Below are 21,705 nucleotides of genomic sequence, written 5' to 3' on the forward strand. Positions count from 1 at the left end.
CTGTCGTCGTAGAAATGTTAACTTGTGTTTCCACAATTTCGATACACATAGTTTAATTAAAGACTTAAAAATGTTGAATAACTATTCCAAATATTAGGAATAGCTATCAAAGGTACCAAGGTTATAATTAAGTACGACAGATGCGCGTTTCGTCTACATAAAACTCATCAGTGACGCTCATATCAAAATATTTATTAAGTCAAACAAGTAAAATTTTGAAGATCATTAAGGATCCAAAAATTGTGCACTTTATTTGAAAAAAGTTTTTCTAAATGTTTAAAGACATTTTTTATTAAATGTTCAAAGGCATTTTTTATTTAATGTTTAAAGGCCTTTTGTAATTATTGTTGAAAGGCATTTTTTACTTTATGTTTCAAGGCATTTTTTGTGTAGTGGTACAGAGCCGTGGTGTAGTGGTTAGTGCATCGGACTACTAACACAAAGGTTCCTGGTTCGATTCCCGTTTGGGATGAAAATTTCAGGAACTCAATTTTCGGCTCTCCCTTGACACCATTTGCGAGTATGGTCTTGAGGATATGATGATAGTCCGTCGGACGGGGACGATAAATGGCTGACCCGTGTTAAGAGAGAGCCATATCTCTTGCACATTAAAGACACCCTTGTAGATTTCGAAAAAGAGTAGGCTAATGCCGCTACAAGGCAGCACTCGCATCCGCAAAGTGGAAAAGAATTAATATAAGTTGCAAAACTTGTTTCCCAATCCACTATAAATAAATATGTTTAAACTAAGACATTTTTTAAAGGTGTGTACATGCATTCTTTTTTAAATGTTTAAAGGGATACAAGCATAACAATACAAAATCCATGACAGATGACGTCTCATACACCCGTACTTACCTAAATCGTGTTGAAAACGTTCTATACATAAAAATCATATTTGAAAACAATGGAATACAGTGTTTCGCCATTATGCAAATCAAAGGGAAAAAAAACGTAGGAATGACAAGAATTGAAAAAAAAAATTATGAACTGGAGGAGCGTCTCCTGCTGTTCATACATTTTCCGTCATGCGAATTGAAACTGTTGATTTTTCCCTATTAGTCTTTGTTAAATTGGCACTTTTAAAAAAAATTGTACAGTATTTACCTTTATTTCAACCAAAGAAATACTTTGCATGTGTAAAGTTTAATCCTTTCCAGTGATAAAGTGAAAATTTCACACTAAATTTCATTGCATATAAGAAAATAATCATCACCGGAAGTAAACAACCCAATTTTTACACTGTTATTGACTGGTTACCTGCTTTGGTAACTATGTAACCTTAACGTTCCAAAATATTTTATTAGACCATCAAATAAAAAACAGAATGATGCTTTCAGACATCCAACATACATATTTACGACTCAGAAAAATTTAAGTGCATTGAAATGCAGGGTTAATTTTCTACAACTGTCAAATTCAAGGGAATATTTTTTTTCTTCATTAATGAAAATAAAGAGGACCAATCTGAATAAATTTAAGAAAACTATAGGTTTTAATATAAGAAAGTTTTATCATATTTTGAGGCTTTTCGTGTCAAATTTCCTATGCTGTCAATAATTGTTTTAAATTAGTGATTTTTATAGTACTTATTATAAATGCATATAGTTTCAGCTTCTTAAATGATTGATTATTACATATCTAAGAATTTTGAAAAGAAAAAAATGTGATATGGGATGTACATTTGTTCATGTTTCTGTTAGAATCATTGTTTGTACCCCTTACCCGTTTTCTCAAAATTTTTGCTAAACATACTGACTTTGGTAATGAAATTTGAAAATGTTTTACTCAAAAACTTCTTATTATAAAAACACAATTTCTTACAAAATTAATTTCGATAATAACATTTTTTTTAAATTAATTGATACTTTCCACTAGTATAACATTGTTTTTGGAAATAATTCCATTACGAGGTTTCAACGAGACTGAAAAGTCAGAAGAATACATTCTTAATTCTGTCCCTTTTTTAAACTATTGAAAGTAAATTGAATTTGAAGATCTGTCTAATGAATGTAAAGTAATACATGTAATATTAGGAGTATAAGGAAGAAACTATTTTATATGAAAAATAAATCACAGAAAATACATAAATTCCAGAGTTCCCTTATTGCCTAAAACTATGTTCGGCAATAGGTTGAATAATCATCACCAGATTTCAGGTTATAAGCTTAATGACTGAAAATTTCAGGTAATAACTTAATGCCTAGGCGTTAGCTTATTGCCTAGGATTTAAGCTTAATGCCTAATTTCACGTATTGCCGCTAACATATACATATGTACATTCATGGTTTATAATGGTTTACTTTGATAAATTGTTATTTGGATTAAGAGTTGTCTTATTGCCACTCACACAACATCTTCCTATATCTATTTATGGGTCTTCAATCTGTCGATACCTGTATCTTGACATTACACAACGTGTTGTTTTTTTCTCTGACTTTTATAACGTCTTTATACAAAATCATTGGATGTTGGATTTGTACTTATTGATCATTTTGTCTAAGATGCATAAATTTTTAATAGTTGTAATTGTCTTCTAACTAGTTGTCCGTAAATGCGAGTACTTTCAGAAATGAACTAAGTGTGTGTCTTTTAGTTGTAAGAACAAACAAGGTGCCTTTCACGTCTCCTACATGTATGTGGTTTTCTTACATGTATTTTTTAATTGTATTTATTTGATTAGTTTAGCCTTTTTCAACTGATTTTGTATATGTTTTTTCTATGTTGTATTGTTTTACTGCAGTTCGAGGTAAGGGGAGGGTTGAACGCTAGTTAAAATGTTTAATCCTGTTTATTTCTGTTTATTCTTGTCCAAAGTCAGAAGCCTGTTCTTCGATGGTTGTTGTTTGTTGCTGTTTACCATATTCGTTACTCGTTTTTCATTCTGTAAATAAAGCCGTTAATTTTATCATTTGAATTGTTTTACTTTTACATTCGTCATTTCAAGGCCTTTAATAGCTGACTATGAGGTATCGGTTTTGCTCATTTGTGAAGGTCGTACGGTGAACTATAGAGGATAATGTCTGTGTCGTGTGGTCTGTTGTTTAAATTTGTCTCAATTGCAATCATATCGCATCTTATTTTTATAATTTCTCTCAAGTTTAAAAAAGGACCCAACTGTATTACTAATTTTAAATTTTGTAAATGGTTTCACAGGCAGAAAGTGTTAATCACTACACATTTTTTTAAGATCAGTTTTTTGATTCTCATAGCATCCAACAGAATCAGTGGTTTTGCTCTTTGATAAGTATATTTTTCTATATTTATATTTTTTCCTAGATTCAACGTGTAGATAATATATATTTCCGATATTGTATGTGCCAATATAGGACTTCAACGAAGAAAACCGATTGATAAGAATGGCCACCAACGACAATACACCATTTTGCAACATTTGCCAACAGAGGGACCTCAACAAGTTAGCGGAAGAATTCTGTTAATACTGTGCCGAAGTTCTGTGTGGAGACTGTAGAGGACATCATAAGATATCGAAATCATCAAAATCACATCAGACCATCTCTTTACAAAAATATAACAAATTGCCATCCTTCATCAAGCAAATTAGCCATAACTGTCAAGAGCACGGCTGTATCCTTGAATTCTATTGTAAATCCCATGACTCTCTTTGTTGAAAAGTCTGTTCAATATCAGCTCACAAAGAGTGCAAAGAAATTATTTTTATTCAAGATTTTCTTCCGCCTTCAAAAAGACACCCATCAGTAGCTTTGGATAACATTGAAAAAATTCTGAAAAATTTGGAAAGTAACATTTCATCTGCTATAAAGGACAGAAACAGAAATTTAACGGGATTACGTGAACAGAAGCGGGTTATTTCTGAAAACATCAAAGACAAGCGTAACAAAATTAATGCACTTTTAGACCATTTAGAAGAACAATTACAACAAAATGCATCTACACTTGAGAAGACAAACTGTGGAAAAATAGAACAAATAATTGCTAAATTGGAGAACGAAAAAGAAAAAGTAGAAGATATTCAAATAGATGTTGAATCTGTTAAATTGTTTGCATCCAATTTGCAAATCTTCATGGAAACAAAGGCATTCCAAGAAAGAATTTCAACCAATGAAGACAACGTCCAACAATTATATGACAATGGGAACTTAAACAACGTGACAATGACATGCACTTTCAATGACAAAGTAGAAGGGTTTATGAAAAACATAAAGACATTTAGTGATGTGAAAATTGATAAAAGTCAAAAACATGTTTCTTTTTCATGGAAAGGTGACAAGTCAGCACAATTTTATGAACCAAAGTCAGTATTAAAATCTATTTAAACCATAAACGTCAAGTTAGGATGTAGGATTAACATAAATAGCAACTATAAAGGTATTTCTGGATGTGCGATATCAGAAGCTTGAAACATGCTTTCTTTACAAAGACACAGCAATAGTATGAGGAAATATGCGCCTAATGGTGAATTCATTTCAGAATCACGTATCAGCCCTGCAACGAGCCTCATTGGGTGTGACCTTGCAGTGATTGATTCATATACGGTAGCTGTATCAAGTGGTGGAATCAATCCTCAACAAATTCACTTGGTTGATATGAATAGTGCAAAAACGAGTCAAGTTTTTCAACTTTGGGACTGGTGTTGCCGTATAACCTACAGCAACGATTCATTTTTTTGTTGCACGTATAGTAATGGCATAAAAATATATGACAGGTCGAACTCTAACGTCCGGATACTTCCAAAATTCTTCCAAAGCGACGGATCATACCTACGTTGCCTCAAATGCAAATCACATTTTTCATACCAATTGGCGGGAAGATTCTGTTGTATGTTACGATTTCAGTGGGCATTACTTTCCATGATCATTCTGTTGTATTGGAGGGTACAATGGAAATATGTCGATTCTTCATTGCTTAGAAAACCGTACGGTATCACATTAGATACTTATTCGAATATTTATGTTGCAGGTTCTAACTCGAACAATGTAGTCGTGATATCTCCAGTTGGAAAACAGGCGAACGAGCTAATTGGAGCTAGTGACGGACTTGCAAATCCTTGTGCCTTGTTCTTTCATAAAACCAAACACGTACTTCTAGTTGCAAAATATAACAAAGCTGCTTTCATGTATGACGTTATATAAAACTTCTAACTACAAAACTAGTATTTCTTTTACTGCTAGAATCACATTTTTTGACAAATGACCAGATTACTAACATCTGCATTTGTGTAATTAATGCAATGGTGTCTTAAAAGACGAATACAACGCCAGTTTTTATGAACAGTCCTTTCATGATGTAAAATTTAGACACAATGCTCGAATGAATGATTTAATTTAAAAGTTTGTTTGTAACCAACATTCCATATCAAGGAAAATTATGATAGAAAATGACAGGTCTTGAATATCATGTCACCTGAGATAACTATATATACTCAATTTCCCAGACGCTATTGATATATTGCTACATAGAAGTGAAATGTTCATAATTAAACTGCAGAAAGTGTCTATGTGTTTCTCAACCTTTTCTCACCATATATTTCTATTTCGAGATGTAAGTCATGATATTGGCCAGAATTTTTGGGGTTTATTGTATCCTTTATGTTATGTGCAATAACACAGATGCGTCCAATATAGTTCAAAAACGTTGAACTATTTAGTTGGCAGCAAGCATCTAACTAACGGGAACGTGTGAAGTTATAGTATAATGCTAGTTTCTTTTTATATTTTTATTCTTCATTACAAACTTCTCGAGTCAGTCTGAAAAAAATAAAAAAATAAAAAACAATCAGCAGTCACTGTTGGTTTTCATGGGAATGTCATTTGCTTTTTGAAAAAATTTTGATGTTCAAAGCAATCAATCAAACTACAAAATGACCTGGAATATTTTTAAGATCAATATATGATTGAGTTAGATGGGACGATTAAGTCGTCTTAACTAATTCAAAGGTCAAGACAGGTAGAGATTTAGTCAAGACAGGTTGATCATTTGTCAAGACTGTTTCAGACTATACCAACATTATCAAGGACTGAATCAGACTTATTAAGTAAAGTCGAGATTAAAGTCGAGTATAGTTAATATAAAAAAAGAAGATGTGGTATAATTGGCAATGAGACAACTGTCCACAAAAGACCAAAATGACACAGACATTAACAAATATAGCTTCAGTACAGTTAAGTACAATCTAATTAAAACCCGATCTCTCATCGCTCACGTTTTCTGATATGTCGCGTTGGAGATCTAATAACCGCTTTGAGGTCACATGTGATAAATAAATACACAAAAGCGACTGACACTATTTGACCTAAGAGGACCCCAAAAGCATATCAAATGCGTCAATATCAAGTTTACTCTTTGAAATTTTGAAGCTTAATTTCGAAAAACATTCCAATGTTATCTATAAAGAAAATTGAAATATGCTTCATAGAAATATGATATGAATCTTATGTTCTAATTTCACTGTGTTCAAACGAACTGAAAGAATTTATGTGCTAAATCTCTCTAGAGTTTTCCTGTGTAGCATACATATATGAACACGTTCAGATATGTCCCTTTATACAATAGAGACATTCAATAAAGCTATATACATAGTTAGGTTCTTTTGGGTGCAATAGCCGTCTCAATTTTAACTACAATTTCCAGAGATCACAAAATGTTTATCAGACGTAATTTTCAAACAGTTCATCATTGGAATACGGAAACCTACTTTAAATTACTCGTTTAAACACTCACTGGTATAACGAATATCCTAATATGGTAACGTCAGATATAGATTAAATCTTTACAGTCATTTTTCTCAAATGTATCATGTTTTTGTCAATAGTCACTCAACTGAGGGACCCCTACAGGTGCGGGAGATTCTCGCTTCATCGAAGCCCCATTGGTTGCTACGACTGTTGTCTGCTCTGGTCGGGTTGTTGTCGCTTTGACACATTCCCCATTTCCTTTTCTCAATTTTATTTTCTATCCCATTACATCACATTTGAATCGGAACCGTGCACTAGTATTGTCCAAGCGCTTTGAAAATTGCCAATGATAATCGTAACTCTATGGAATTTTTCTTGTTTGATAATTGTTATTTCTTTATCGGATAACAGTAACTGTAATTAATATATGTGTCTTTTAGCATTTCAAAGGTATTTTGTGTGTTTAAATGCAAATGGCATGTAAAACGATGACATTAACGCAAAATAAAAATAAATTAAGAAACTTACAGGTTAATATCTAGGAAAATATTTACTTGTATACCTCGATTTATAACTTATAGCAATATTCATAACCTTTTAATATATACATGTACCTGTTAAAGATATGAAAACGAGCAGCTGTCGAATCAATTATTGTTGAAAGTATAAAGATATATATATATTTTTTAAAGTTTCAATGTTTTATATGCGTTTAAGGTTGTTTACTTTTTATAAAGTGGGGATTATTAACCCATATACCAAAAGTACAATCCTCTCAATTCGTTGCTCAAAATGAAAGTCCATCTTCACCATTATGATATGTAATATGTTTTGCACCCAATATCATGTTTAGTCTAAAATTCCGCGTGACAGAACGAAAGTTTTCATCAATTTAAGGGAAAACGATACAGTTACAGGGGAGGTAATTACGTTGCTAACGTAAATTGTTGTTTTCGCGACGTCACACTATGACTAATCGAGAAAAGACTCAGTTTTCGACTGATTTTCATCATTCAATCTTATTTATCTTAAAATGCAATTTGGTTTGATGACGCGAGAAGATTATGTGTGCAAATTTTCATGAAATCGTAGATAGTGCATTTTTTTTATATTTGATAAATATACAGCAAAAAATGAGTTCTTTCTACATTCATGAACATTTAATAGATATGAGTTATTTCTGAATCAAAATTTTTTAGGATACTTATAAAATACAGATATTACAAATTATTTAACAAAAATCAATTTGTGTTTATCTTTTAACACAAACACGTTATGTCCTTTTTTCGAAAGGGAAAATACGGCCACAAATCCGAATTTTGTGCAAATATACAAAATTTCGACCTACCCAAAAAGTAGCACATGAAGGTATATATATTATTACATATTTGATTGAATTAGGTAAAAAGTGTATACGGAAATGTTTATCAAAATGTAAATACGGGATCAAAACTGTATCGTATGCCCTGAAAATAGCCGTTCATATTTTTTCCCGTGAGTTCAATTTTATCTGTCTTACACTGATATGATATATGATTTTGAAAATTAAATACATGTGTTTTGATTCAATTCTCATGTGTTTAGGGCGTTTCTTATAACAGTATGCATGGTGAAGGATCTAGGATAGTTACCGGTTTATTATTACTATTGTTAACTATTTTATTAGCCTTACCTAAATGGCGCGTATAGTCTTGCAATTATTGCCATATATCATAACTTAAAATTGCCTCTTTGCTCATTCATTATTTTGTGACACTCCTAGATCTTGGAGTTTTCTGAGTTTTACATAGGTTCTATTTTCTCCATTCCAAATTTTCTTTTTCTCAGCTCGTTCACCTTTCCAATTTTATGATATTATAGTATGTAGCTGTTTTTATTAGAACTAAATTCCCTTAGCTGTTATTTGGCAAAACGTTTAGAAATTTTGGTTCTCAATGCTCTTCAATTTTTGCTTTATTTGGCCCTTTAAACGTTTTTGGATTCGAGCGTCACTGATGAGTCTTTTATAGACGAAACGCGCGTCTGGCGTATATACTAAATTTAGTGCCGGTATCTATGATGAGTTTACAACCACTGGGTCGATGCCACTGCTGGTGAATTTATTTCTTCGAGGGTATCAAAAGCCCAGTAGTCAGCACTTTTTGTGCTGACATAAATTTTCATTGATATGGTTATATTTATAAATTTACTGTTTACAATTATTGAATTTCTTGAAATACTAAGGCTTTTCTACCTCAGGCATATATTACCTTAGCTGTATTTGACAAAACTTTTAATAATGTTGGTCTTCAACTTCGTTCGTTATTTGGCCTTTAAAACATTTTTGGATTTGAGTGTCACTGATGACACTTTGTAAACGAAACTTGCGTCTGGTGTATATATTCTAAATTTTATCCTAGGATCTATGATGGGTTTATAAATAATACATGCACGAAAAGAAATGCCATAAGACGTTGGAAGGTTTTCGTGAGTAATTCATCACCAATATGTTATCATATGCTATCAGATATACGTTTGAGTGTCACTATCAATTAAAAAAGCTCATCCTTTTACGATGATCTTTTCAATTTTAAATACAATAATTATAATTTTATTTTTTTTGAGTTAAGATTATCATCCCGAATTTTTCAACGGCAATTTTCAAAGCGCTTAGACAATTACAGTGCACCGTTATGATTCAAATATGATGTAATGGTTTAGAAAAACCTTACAGCTGAGTAACTATGGACAAAACCATGCTATATTTGAGAAAAATGACCATAAAGATTTTACCTAGTATATTTGCCGTCGCCATATTGGGATAATATCAATTCAAGTTACGCTTAACACTTTTATACCAGTGACACTTGTCACAGGTAAAATCAGTCATTTAAATAGTGTGGATTTAATCTGCAGTTACACAACAGCTTAAAGTTCGAGGATTTAACGATCAGGTAAGAAAGGGGAAAATCATGGTACTTTATTTGAAAATATGTTATATTTGTGTGTTTTTAAATGGTTTGCATCAAGTCAAATTTTCCATACCTACCAGCAAACAAAACGAAAACTACGCACACACTAAACAAATACACATATTTTGAAGGCATTCAAACTAAAACTGACGCATAAGTGATTGATCAAGCAAAATGTTATCTTATTTAAATGAGAAAATAGTCATAAATCGATTTTGTTTACGAAAACAAATACGGGTCACACATCAGTTTGAAAGATACGAGAAGATGTGATATGAGTGCCAATGGGACAATTCTTTATCCAATTCATAATTTGCAAACTCGAGTTTGCAAAAGCAAACAATCATAGGTCACATGATGCATATTTAAAAAGAAAACACCTATTTAGTACACACGTACGAGTATGCTTATCATGACATTGTTAGAATTATACTTGTGTGTATTATTACTATATTTATCTATATGTGTGTGTTGTTGCTATATACGTATAAATTGATAAAATATATAATTTAATTTATCCGGTGACTTATAAATTTGATGATTTGATCTTTGATATGGGTATGCACTTTTACAACAAAATGTGTATGTCGCAGCTGGCCCTATCCTTGTTCATTAATTTATGTAATTCTTTTTTTTTCACTTTGATAATTGATTTATTAGTCTAAAGCTATTACAATTACCTTATTGATATAGCTTTTACAAACAAGGTACCCTGATTTCTTAATATATGTAAGAACAATGTGTTTGAAAAGTAAGTTTTACTTTGTAATCGTGAGTTTATGTAGTTCTATGACAAGTACAAAATAATGTACATAGGGTCAGCATGAAACATTTGATTTTTTCTAATTAAATACTATATAGATAGGAACAAGAATACGTCCAATAAGTAATACTAGAACATGTTATATGCAGATTAAATCATAATTGTATTTGTATTACATTCCTCTTCTTGCAGTATCTGCTTCAACATGTTGACGAAACAGCCGAGTTTATATTCTGTTTATAAAACAATATGCATTTTACAGTGAGAAATGAAAGAATATTATAAAATAAAATAGGAACTGAAAATGCTCTCTCAAAGAAACACAACATTTAATACTGTACAAAATGTATAGGTGGATAAATATTGAACATATAATGACCGTTTGGTGTAAAAGTATAGAAAAACTCATACCAAAAAAAAACAGATATGATTTTCGCTTATATTCAAAATCATAATAAAAACAATGATTTAGGTGCCAAATTTGTATTCATGTAAAAAATATAAATTAGGTAATCTAGTATATATGTCGTGATGACGTCATGAAAACACCTCCATGCGTTTTATTGAAAAATACATAAATTATGCAAAACGGTTTTCACATCCAATATAAGTTGGCATGGGCAATTAAACTGAATGATTTCACTGGATTTTTTATGTGAGAGCAAACCTTCTCAATTGTCAAGAGGCATTTGTTATTCCCTATTTACAAGTTTACGAATGTGTTCAAATGCAGACATTCTTTAATTTATCTATTTTAATATCATGCATATGTAACCACAAAAAAAGTTGCGGAAATTGCATCAACCCAAAGTGGTGCATCTCAAACGTTGCCATGTAAATAGGAATCCGAAATTTGTGCGATTTTTGTACTAGTCGAAGATTTTTGGACTCATAGTAGACTCATATAAAAAAAAATATTAGAGATCAGCCTTTTCAATTTCATTCAAGGAACTAAAACATAAATAAGTGCTCTTAAATTAATATTTGAATATATTCATTTTTCTTCTTAAGGTTGAACAAGAGGATTGCTGACGATAACAAGTATTTTTTAAAACCATACAAGCATTCTAGCTATGATAGATATGTCCGTCAACGAAAGTCCACAATTCTGTGACGTTTGCCTAAATAGAGACCTCAATAAAACAGCGGAAGAATACTGTCCACAGTGTGAAGAGGTTCTATGTCGGGAATGTAGAGACCATCACAAAATATCGAGATCGTCAAAATCGCATAAGACAATCACGGTAAACAAATATAACAGATTACCATACTTCATCAAGAGAATAAAACATAACTGTGAGGAACATGACTTCGTCCTTGAATTCTTTTGTAAATCTCATGACTCTCTTTGTTGCAAAATATGTTCGATATCAGCTCACAAAGAATGCAAGGAAATTATTTTCATAGAAGATTTTCTTACGCCTTCAAAAGGACTACCATTAGTAGCTTTGGATAACATTGAAAAAGTTCTGAAAAATCTGGAAAGTAACATTTCTTCTGCTATAAAAGACAGAAATCGAAATTTGACTGATTTACGCGAACAGCAGCGGGTGATTGCAAAACTAATTAAGGAAAAGCGTCAAGAAATTAATACACTGTTAGACAATTTTGAAGAGGCCTTGCTAGAAAAGGCATCTTCACTTGAAAAAGAATACAGTCAAAAAATAGAGGACGTCATTGCAAAATTAAATGAGGAAAAACAGAAAGTAGACGAAATTAAAAAAGACATCGAATCTGTAAAATCCTATGCAACAAATTTGCAAATCTTTATAGGATCAAAGTTATTGGAGGAAAATGTCTCAACCAATGAATTCAATGTTAAAAAATTGTATGACGATGGTAGTTTTAACGATGTGATAATCGAATGTACATTCAATGAAAAGCTAGATCAGTTTATAAAAGATATAAATGCATTTGGGAATATGAGGGTGGACAATAGTGAAAAGCACGTTTCTTTTTCATGGAAAGGTGATAAATCAGCACAAATTTATCAACCAATATCGGGAGCAAAATCGGTTGAAAATATAAATGTCAAAATTGTGCATAAGATTAACGTTGGTCGTGATGGGCTTTCTGGATGCGTCGTGTCAGAATCTGGAAACATGTTATTCCTTATTGCACACGAAAATAGTCTGATGAAATATTTACCTAATGGTGAATTTTATTCCGAGTTGCATATAAACATTGCGCCGTCCAACATTGGATATGGCCTTGCAGTGGTTGATTCAAACACGATAGCTGTTTCAACTGGTGGAAGTGACCCACACAAAATTTATTTCATTGATATCAATAATGCGGCAGTACATCAAGTTTTTGATTTAAAGGACTTCTGTTTCGGCTTAAGCTATCACAATGGATCACTAATGTGCTGCACCTATGACAAAGGCGTACAAATATTTAAAATTCCGAAAAGGTTTACTAGAGTGCAGTTACTACCTATTGCAACCGGATCATTTAGCTATAACTACGTTACCTCAAATGACAATTCCATTTTTCATTCAAACTGTCATACTAATTCTGTCGTTTGTTATGAATACAATGGACAAGTAAAATGGTCATATTCCGATTCATTACTCAGAAAACCATACGGCATCACCTTAGATTCCCATTCCAACATTTATGTTGCTGGTTCTGATTCAAACAATATCGTAGTCATATCACCAGATGGAAAACAGGCCAAAGAACTAATTAGAGCTAGTGACGGACTTTCAAAACCTCATGCCGTATTTTTCCATAAAACCAAAAACGTACTTCTTGTTGCTAACTATAATGAAGTTGCATTTCTGTTTGACGTTCAATGCAGTAAACATTTTGCCGATTGAAAACTACCATTCATATAAAGGTAATGTCTAATGCTTTATAGCAAGTAAATAAACCAACAGGTTAAACTGAAGTGGATGTACCTGGAAATAACTGTCATCAATTGGAACAGTAAACTTTTCTTTCATTAATTTTATCAACAATGACTTAAATCAAGTTGTGTATTAGTATTAAAAACTTTTCTCTATTGTAAGCCAAATAATATAATTGTTTTCGGAAACATCAGCTATTAATTGTCTGGGTTGTATTGGGTTAGCCTAAACAAAGATGTTTTACAATGCTTTCATACATTTATAACAGAACCCAAATCATCCAGTTGCACTGAAAACGTATATTTGTTTTAGTCAACAGATGTTCCCGAAGAAACATATGTTATAACATTTGTGTCTGTTGGAACCAATATTCAATACAATTTATTCCGTTAGGAAAATATACTGAAATATTAATTCCAGTGGACATGTTATTCCAGTATACTTTTTTCTATTGGGAACTAATACCATGATGGAACTTATACTTCGTGACACCATTAGTAAACATGAATCTGAATTATATATTTACAAAATGTACAATAGATTTCAACTATTAACTTTATATAAAAGTGACACCTTACATCCACGTATTCCAACATAAATCCGAATTTTGATAGCAAACAATCTTGTCGTCCGTATACATATATTTGTACGTTATTGTAATTATATTACAAAATATTGTTCCCCTAATGCTACTATTTCTAGACTTGCAATGTTTTACATCAGTCATTAAATAAGAGTGACACCAAAGTTACACATATTCTAACATCAATCCGAATTCTGATAACAAATAATCTTATTCGGAAGACTCTGTATACATATATTTGTACGTTTATACACAAGACAAGCTAGGAATATAATTTTATTGATAAGCTACGAAAACATATTAACTAATACAATTAAATAATAATATGTAATACTTTTTGGCGTACGGCTGTCTCAGCAATTTGGCGTGCATGGTCACTTTATTCGATTTAAAAAGAAAATACACATAGTGTAGTTGTAGGCAAACTGCGGTTTGCTTGCAAAAATAACTTTAAAGTCTTATCTAGTTTCGAGCTACTACAGAAACACTATAGTATGTACTATCCGCCCTCCTGGTTCCAACGCATGTGATTGATAAGCATCTGATCTGTAGAAAGCCAGAGAGAACTGATCTGTGAAACAATTAGCATAAGCCTTAGTCTGAGCTTTCTATCCAGAAAATATTGGCAAGACTTATGCTAAAGTTAAGATGTAAGTGACCACTGAATACCCCGTAAATTTGTGATTTGAGTGAAAACTCGAAATGACCCCAAAAACAGATGTTGAATGTTTTGATTAGGCCGATGAGACATATGGACCTAATTGGAGGAAGTATGAAAAATAAGATTATGGTAACTATTAAATGAAGTTCCTAGCACTTCCGATGATTAAAGTGTTTTTGGAATTCGGAGCCAAAAACAGCATGAGTAGCATATAAGAAGTTCTTTGACTGTTAAAGAAACTGTTCTCGATTTAGTCAATTTATATTCATAATATCAGTTTTCTAGTAAGAATATGCAACAAATTCGAAATATTACTCAGTAAGGATAAAAACTAGTCTAAACACGAAGTATAGTTTAAAAAAAAGCATATACATTTTTCAATTTGAAGTGTTTACACGATCGCACTACGCTATCATGATGCTCAAAATAGGATATATTCAAATAATGTCAGGAAAAAAAACACCACGTTTAGTTGAGTAACATATTAATTAACTATGAATTGTTAAGCACCAACGATGAGTATCTGCAAGCTCATATACAGGGGATTATTGTGTCCCATCATAATGTGCAGATATGCACACGTGAAACTAATTAACCACTGCAGTAGACTGGAATTGTAGTCTACATGTATTTGACAAGAAAACACTCATGCTTAAAACAGTGGATTATTATGCCACTGTAGAATCGCGCGTTTATTTTCTGTGAACTCTACAAAGAAAGCATTTGAATAGTAAAACTAATCTAATGGAATATCAAAAGCTAGCTGGGCTTGCTTAATCGTTGATTTTGGCTTATGAATATATCTCGTATAGCATTCGAAACTTCAACGACCTAAAATCTCAATTAGGTGATTGGAAGATGTGACCGTTGTAATTAGATGGATTGAGTCCGATAATTTCCCAGATTGATCGAACATGATTGATGAAAAACGTACATGTTAGAGCCTCTCCATTTTCCATAACAAAGAGCGGACTAGAGTTGCACGCGATGCTGAATCTAGATCTTATAACATCGAGGTATCTAATCAACGATTTGACCGGGCACACTGAAGTATATGTTTGAAAAGATATATATTTACTCCACTTCTGAAAATGTCTGTTTTAGACGTCTTTTGATATAGGCTTGCGTGATCCTCCTCTAAAGTGATGTCTTTTATGCATAGGTTGCAAGATGCATCGAAGTCCTTGTTGACGAGTAATTCACCGCAGCGAAGTAAGCAACGACACAAGCTGCCTCAATATAGTGCAGTTACAAATGGCGAAAATATGCCCTTATGATGCACTAATATCATGTTTCTAATTATATTATAAGTTAGAGGTAATCTTTTTCGGGAACTCTTTACTTCTTGTTTTTTATACCCCTGTAAATTGTTTCTAACCTACGCAATTTTGAAGAGCAACAGCTACTGAATAAACACTGTACTCCGGATTAAAACTATATGTATCTTAAACCCAAAAAATACATGACATGTCATTTTCTCTGAGACCAAATAATGGATAAGGAGATATCCAATGAATTCAGTAAAACAACATCATCAACAGTCTAGGATTCGTTTTCAAGAGATAAGTAAGTAGTATCTACTTTTAAAGCACTGAGAACGGTGGAGAAGAATGGGGGTAATAGTTTAAATGTTTATAATTAATGTACTTCATATTTGCACCGGGTTATCAATTTCTACGTCATTTCGACTCTAATGAAGAGTTGTCTCATAAGTAAATATGGCAAATGTTCTTTTTATTTATATTTTTTTCTTCAAATAAACATCCTTTCCGCTCGAGTAAGTTACAGACGGTATCATGCTTGCATAGTATAAACTGCATCGAGGTTAGATGTCATTTTGGTTGACTGATTGCTTACCAATTTATTTCGAAATTAGTGCTTGCATTTTCAATATCATCAGAGAATAACTATTATAAATTTTATGTTTACAAAACTTTGAATTTTTCGAAAAACTAAGGATTTTCTTACCCCAGGAGTAGATAACCTTAGCCGTATTTGGCACAACGTTTTGGAATTTTGAATCCTCAATGCTCTTCAACTTTGTATTTATTCGGCTTTTTAACTATTTTGATCTGAGCGTTACTGATGAGTCTTATGTAGACGAAACGCGCGTCTGGCGTATACAATTATAATCCTGGTACTTTTGATAACTATTTACACCACTGGGTCGATGCCACTGCTGGTGGACGTTTCGTCCCCGAGTGTATCACCAGCCCAGTAGTCAGCACTTCGGTGTTGACATGAATATCAATTATATGGTCATTTTTATAAATTTTCTGTTTACAAAACTTAGAATTTTTCGAAAAACTAAGGATTTTCTTACCCCAGGAGTAGATAACCTTAGCCGTATTTGGCACAACTTTTTGGAATTTTGAATCCTCAATGCTCTTCAACTTTGTATTTATTCGGCTTTTTAACTATTTTGATCTGAGCGTCACTGATGAGCCTTATGTAGACGAAACGCGCGTCTGGCGTATAAAATTATAATCCTGGTACTTTTGATAACTATTTACACCACTGGGTCGATGCCACTGCTGGTGGACGTTTCGTCCCCGAGGGTATCACCAGCCCAGTAGTCAGCACTTCGGTGTTGACATGAATATCAATTATATGGTCATTTTTATAAATTTTCTGTTTACAACACTTTGAATTCTTCGAAAAACTAAGGATTTTCTTACCCCAGGAGTAGATAACCTTAGCCGTATTTGGCACAACTTTTTGGAATTTTTAATCCTCAATGCTCTTCAACTTTGTATTTATTCGGCATTTTAACTATTTTGATCTGAGCGTCACTGATGAGTCTTATGTAGACGAAACGCGCGTCTGGCGTATAAAATTATAATCCTGGTACTTTTGATAACTATTTACACCACTGGGTCGATGCCACTGCTGGTGGACGTTTTGTCCCCGAGGGTATCACCAGCACAGTAGTCAGCACTTCGGTGTTGACATGAATATCAATTATATGGTCATTTTTATAAATTTTCTGTTTACAAAACTTTGAATTTTTCGAAAAACTAAGGATTTTCTTACCCCAGGAGTAGATAACCTTAGCCGTATTCGGCTCAACTTTTTGGAATTTTGAATCCTCAATGCTCTTCAACTTTGTATTTATTCGGCTTTTTAACTATTTTGATCTGAGCGTCACTGATGAGTCTTATGTAGACGAAACGCGCGTCTGGCGTATAAAATTATAATCCTGGTACTTTTGATAACTATTTACACCACTGGGTCGATGCCACTGCTGGTGGACGTTTCGTCCCCGAGGGTATCACCAGCCCAGTAGTCAGCACTTCGGTGTTGACACGAATATCAATTATATGGTCACTTTTATAATTTTTCTGTTTACAAAACTTTGAATTTTTCGAAAAACTAAGGATTTTCTTACCCCAGGAGTAGATAACCTTAGCCGTATTTGGCACAACTTTTTGGAATTTTGAATCCTCAATGCTCTTCAACTTTGTATTTATTCAGCTTTTTAACTATTTTGATCTGAGCGTCACTGATGAGTCTTATGTAGACGAAACGCGCGTCTGGCGTATAAAATTATAATCCTGGTACTTTTGATAACTATTTACACCACTGGGTCGATGCCACTGCTGGTGGACGTTTCGTCCCCGAGGGTATCACCAGCCCAGTAGTCAGCACTTCGGTCTTGACATGAATATCAATTATATGGTCATTTTTATAAATTTTCTGTTTACAAAACTTTGAATTTTTCGAAAAACTAAGGATTTTCTTACCCCAGGAGTAGATAACCTTAGTCGTATTTGGCACAACTATTTGGAATTTTGAATCCTCAATGCTCTTCAACTTTGTATTTATTCGGCTTTTTAACTATTTTGATCTGAGCGTCACTGATGAGTCTTATGTAGACGAAACGCGCGTCTGGCGTATAAAATTATAATCCTGGTACTTTTGATAATATACACCACTGGGTCGATGCCACTGCTGGTGGACGTTTTGTCCCCGAGGGTATCACCAGCACAGTAGTCAGCACTTCGGTGTTGACATGAATATCAATTATATGGTCATTTTTATAAATTTTCTGTTTACAAAACTTTGAATTTTTCGAAAAACTAAGGATTTTCTTACCCCAGGAGTAGATAACCTTAGTCGTATTTGGCACAACTTTTTGGAATTTTGAATCCTCAATGCTCTTCAACTTTGTATTTATTCGGCTTTTTAACTATTTTGATCTGAGCGTCACTGATGAGTCTTATGTAGACGAAACGCGCGTCTGGCGTATAAAATTATAATCCTGGTACTTTTGATAACTATGAAACAGTAATATTGTCATCCCTAGTTATAATATCTATAATATAGTTCATGCGAATCTTGTCGTATCCTTGTATCCTAAATACTGTGGAACTCAAGATATCTGGGGGGCGAAGGAAATCTTCTCAAAGTAAAATATTGACAGTTTCCTAAACCAATGAAAACAAAATGCTTGTTATTAAGTATCAATGATGCAATTATTCATTGACAAAATCTAGGATATGACACAAGACAATGCATAACGATGTTCAATATTTAGGACAGTCACATGAAATGTTGAGCAACTATTTGATATATCAATTACTATCAGTAGATAAACAAAACGTTCTTTTAAGGTACAGTTATTGGACAACAACAGTATAATTATTAACTTTATGAATATGTACATTAAGTCAAGGATGCTTATTTATAGGACGATATCTACTGGTTTAATTCAATATCTAATATTTAAACAATAACTGAATATGAAATACCTCTTTTTTATGGATAATAATGAACATAAACATATAACGGTATGGTTTGAATGTTAAAGGTGAAAATGTAATATCAAGGTCAACAAATGCTATCGGACACTACTACTGTTAGAATTAGTAATAAACTGTTATTGCAGAGATGTGTCTCGGTTTTGTGTAATATCAATAATGCAAACAATCATAAACTAAAACAGCAACACGTTAACATGTAAGGTGTACAAACATCCAAAGTAAATCAACCATAACTGAAGATACATGGCTAAACAATATCCATGAAAATAATATAATATGTACCAATGTTAATACAACTGTATACCAAATATCATTGACTTTAAATAAACCTAAACACAAACTAACACATGCAATCTAAGCAAAATTTTCAAGTCAATAAACCCTAACTGAGGTGGCGGGGTCAAACAATCTCTATGGTAATGAGATGTGCAAATGCTTATACAAGTGCATACCAAAATTAACCAACCACTAGTGGTTCCGCCTAACCAAACTAATCATAAACTTATTCATGAAAACTACGCAAAAGTTTCAAATTCATTATATTATGACTTAGGGGACAGGATAAAAAAATCTCAATGGAAATGAGATATGCAAATGCGTACACAACTGCATACAAATTATCATTGACTTACTACTAGTGGTTCACCGTAAACTAAACCTTATCACAAACTAATACCTTGTTGACGCCGGCGCTGACGCCGAAAACAGCATACCTATGTCTCGACAACAAACGAGACAAAAATCTTATCAGAGAGACGAACTTCGTTTATATATTTCAACTAGTCTGTTCTAGTCATTTTTCACAAGTCATTTTTAGGGTCCTTACCAGCTTGCTGTTTGATGTGAGCAATTGCTCCGTGTCAAAGACCGTGCTTTAACAGTATTGTTTTCTTATAATATTGATTTGGATTGAGATTTGTCTCATTGGAACTCATACCACATCTTTTTAAATCTAGTCATATATATAAAACATGGTGCTTTGTAAAATCTTTATATATAGTTGTAAAAGAATACATTTCCAATAAAAAAAAAAGGCTCTGTCAGTTGAAACATTCGGGTTTTTTTATACTGATTTAGATTATAAAATAATGTTGACTGCTGTGCCTCTCTGTTTGTCATTTTTACCTATTATGTCTGTTTGTTTTGTTCTCGCATCTTAGTCAATAGTATTTGATACGACTGTCATACATGTGAGAAGTTTAGCTAGCTATCAAACCAGGTTCAATCAGCCATTTTTTACAAAAGAAAATGTATGTACCAAGTCAGGCATATGACAGTTGTTATACATTCGTTTGATGTGTTTGATCTTTTGATTTTGGCATTTGATTAGGAACTTTTCGTTCTGAATAAAACATTGTGTTATGCGTTAGTTAAGGAGTTGACAGTTAACATGGTATAGGGTTGGAAGAGGAATTAAAATTCAAAGGCAAGGAAGGACATCGATACAAAAAATCAACACATATTTGTATTTCAAAATATTAAAATATTTCATTGGTTTCGACATTCCTTTGCGTTGTTCGCTACAATGTTATAACCTATAGCTAGATTGATTGGGGAAAATGATTGAAATGTAGTGGATTGTTATAGGATTAAAGACATTTAATTGATGTTTAAACCGGGGCGAATAACTCCAAATTTCGGACTTTTATGTCAAGTTTATGAGTTAGACAACCGGTTTAAACATCAATAACCTCTAGAAAAAATGTGTTTAATCCTTATAATTCTTCAGCCAAACATACGCGATTATTAATTTACATTATGACTTTGATGTCTTCTATATGTACCATCAGAAGCACAATGGCATGTCGTAACGAAGGAGTACGCCGCCATCTTGAATTTCTAAAAAACATAAATGTTCGATAAATGCAACAGAATCTAAAATGAACTAGCACCTACCTCAAAAACTTCATTTGAATTAGATACTATCCGAATTTGAAGCGTACAATTAACGAAATAATCTTCCGTCTGAAAGTTTTAATCGTATGACGTCGTGTTTTGATGACGTAAATTCGCCAAATCGTTCGTAAAATTTCCCGGAATTTTATTTAAATTTTATTTTATACATTTTCGAACCAATAGTGCATTTATTTTATTTCTTTTTTATGGTAATACATGCATTAGAATAGAAACAACTGTTATGCAATTGATTTATAATCTTAACTTGGTGAAAATCCCAGTATCCCTGCAAGAATGTGTATTGTGCATGAATAGATTACCAAAGTAGTTTCGGAAAAGGTTTATCTAAGTGTAAACCAAGAGAAAAATTATAATTGACCAATCCAATTTAAGTATTTATGGATATGCAAATGATATAAGAATTATATTGAATTACAAAGACAATATAGGGACATTTAAATATTTCAAATACTTTTGATATCTTTGTGTGTCCTATTCGTAAATGTTGTATTGACCTTTTACACTATTAATTACGTTTAAAATCACAAGTAAACACAATGTGTATAGATAGCAAAGTTTT

The 21,705-nt window shown here is 32.6% G+C and overlaps 1 protein-coding gene across 1 annotated transcript; it reads left to right on the forward strand.

Annotated features, from left to right (window-relative positions):
- Positions 1 to 9,538: 9,538 nt before the first annotated feature.
- Positions 9,539 to 13,192, forward strand: LOC134701266 (uncharacterized). The gene is made up of 2 exons (XM_063562392.1): positions 9,539 to 9,589; positions 11,382 to 13,192. The coding sequence occupies exon 2, from the start codon at positions 11,444 to 11,446 to the stop codon at positions 13,190 to 13,192; it is 1,749 nt and encodes a 582-aa protein (XP_063418462.1). The 5' UTR covers positions 9,539 to 9,589; positions 11,382 to 11,443.
- Positions 13,193 to 21,705: the final 8,513 nt, after the last annotated feature.

Source organism: Mytilus trossulus, unplaced genomic scaffold (genome assembly GCF_036588685.1).
Source record: "Mytilus trossulus isolate FHL-02 unplaced genomic scaffold, PNRI_Mtr1.1.1.hap1 h1tg000234l__unscaffolded, whole genome shotgun sequence".
Lineage (NCBI taxonomy): Eukaryota > Metazoa > Mollusca > Bivalvia > Mytilida > Mytilidae > Mytilus > Mytilus trossulus.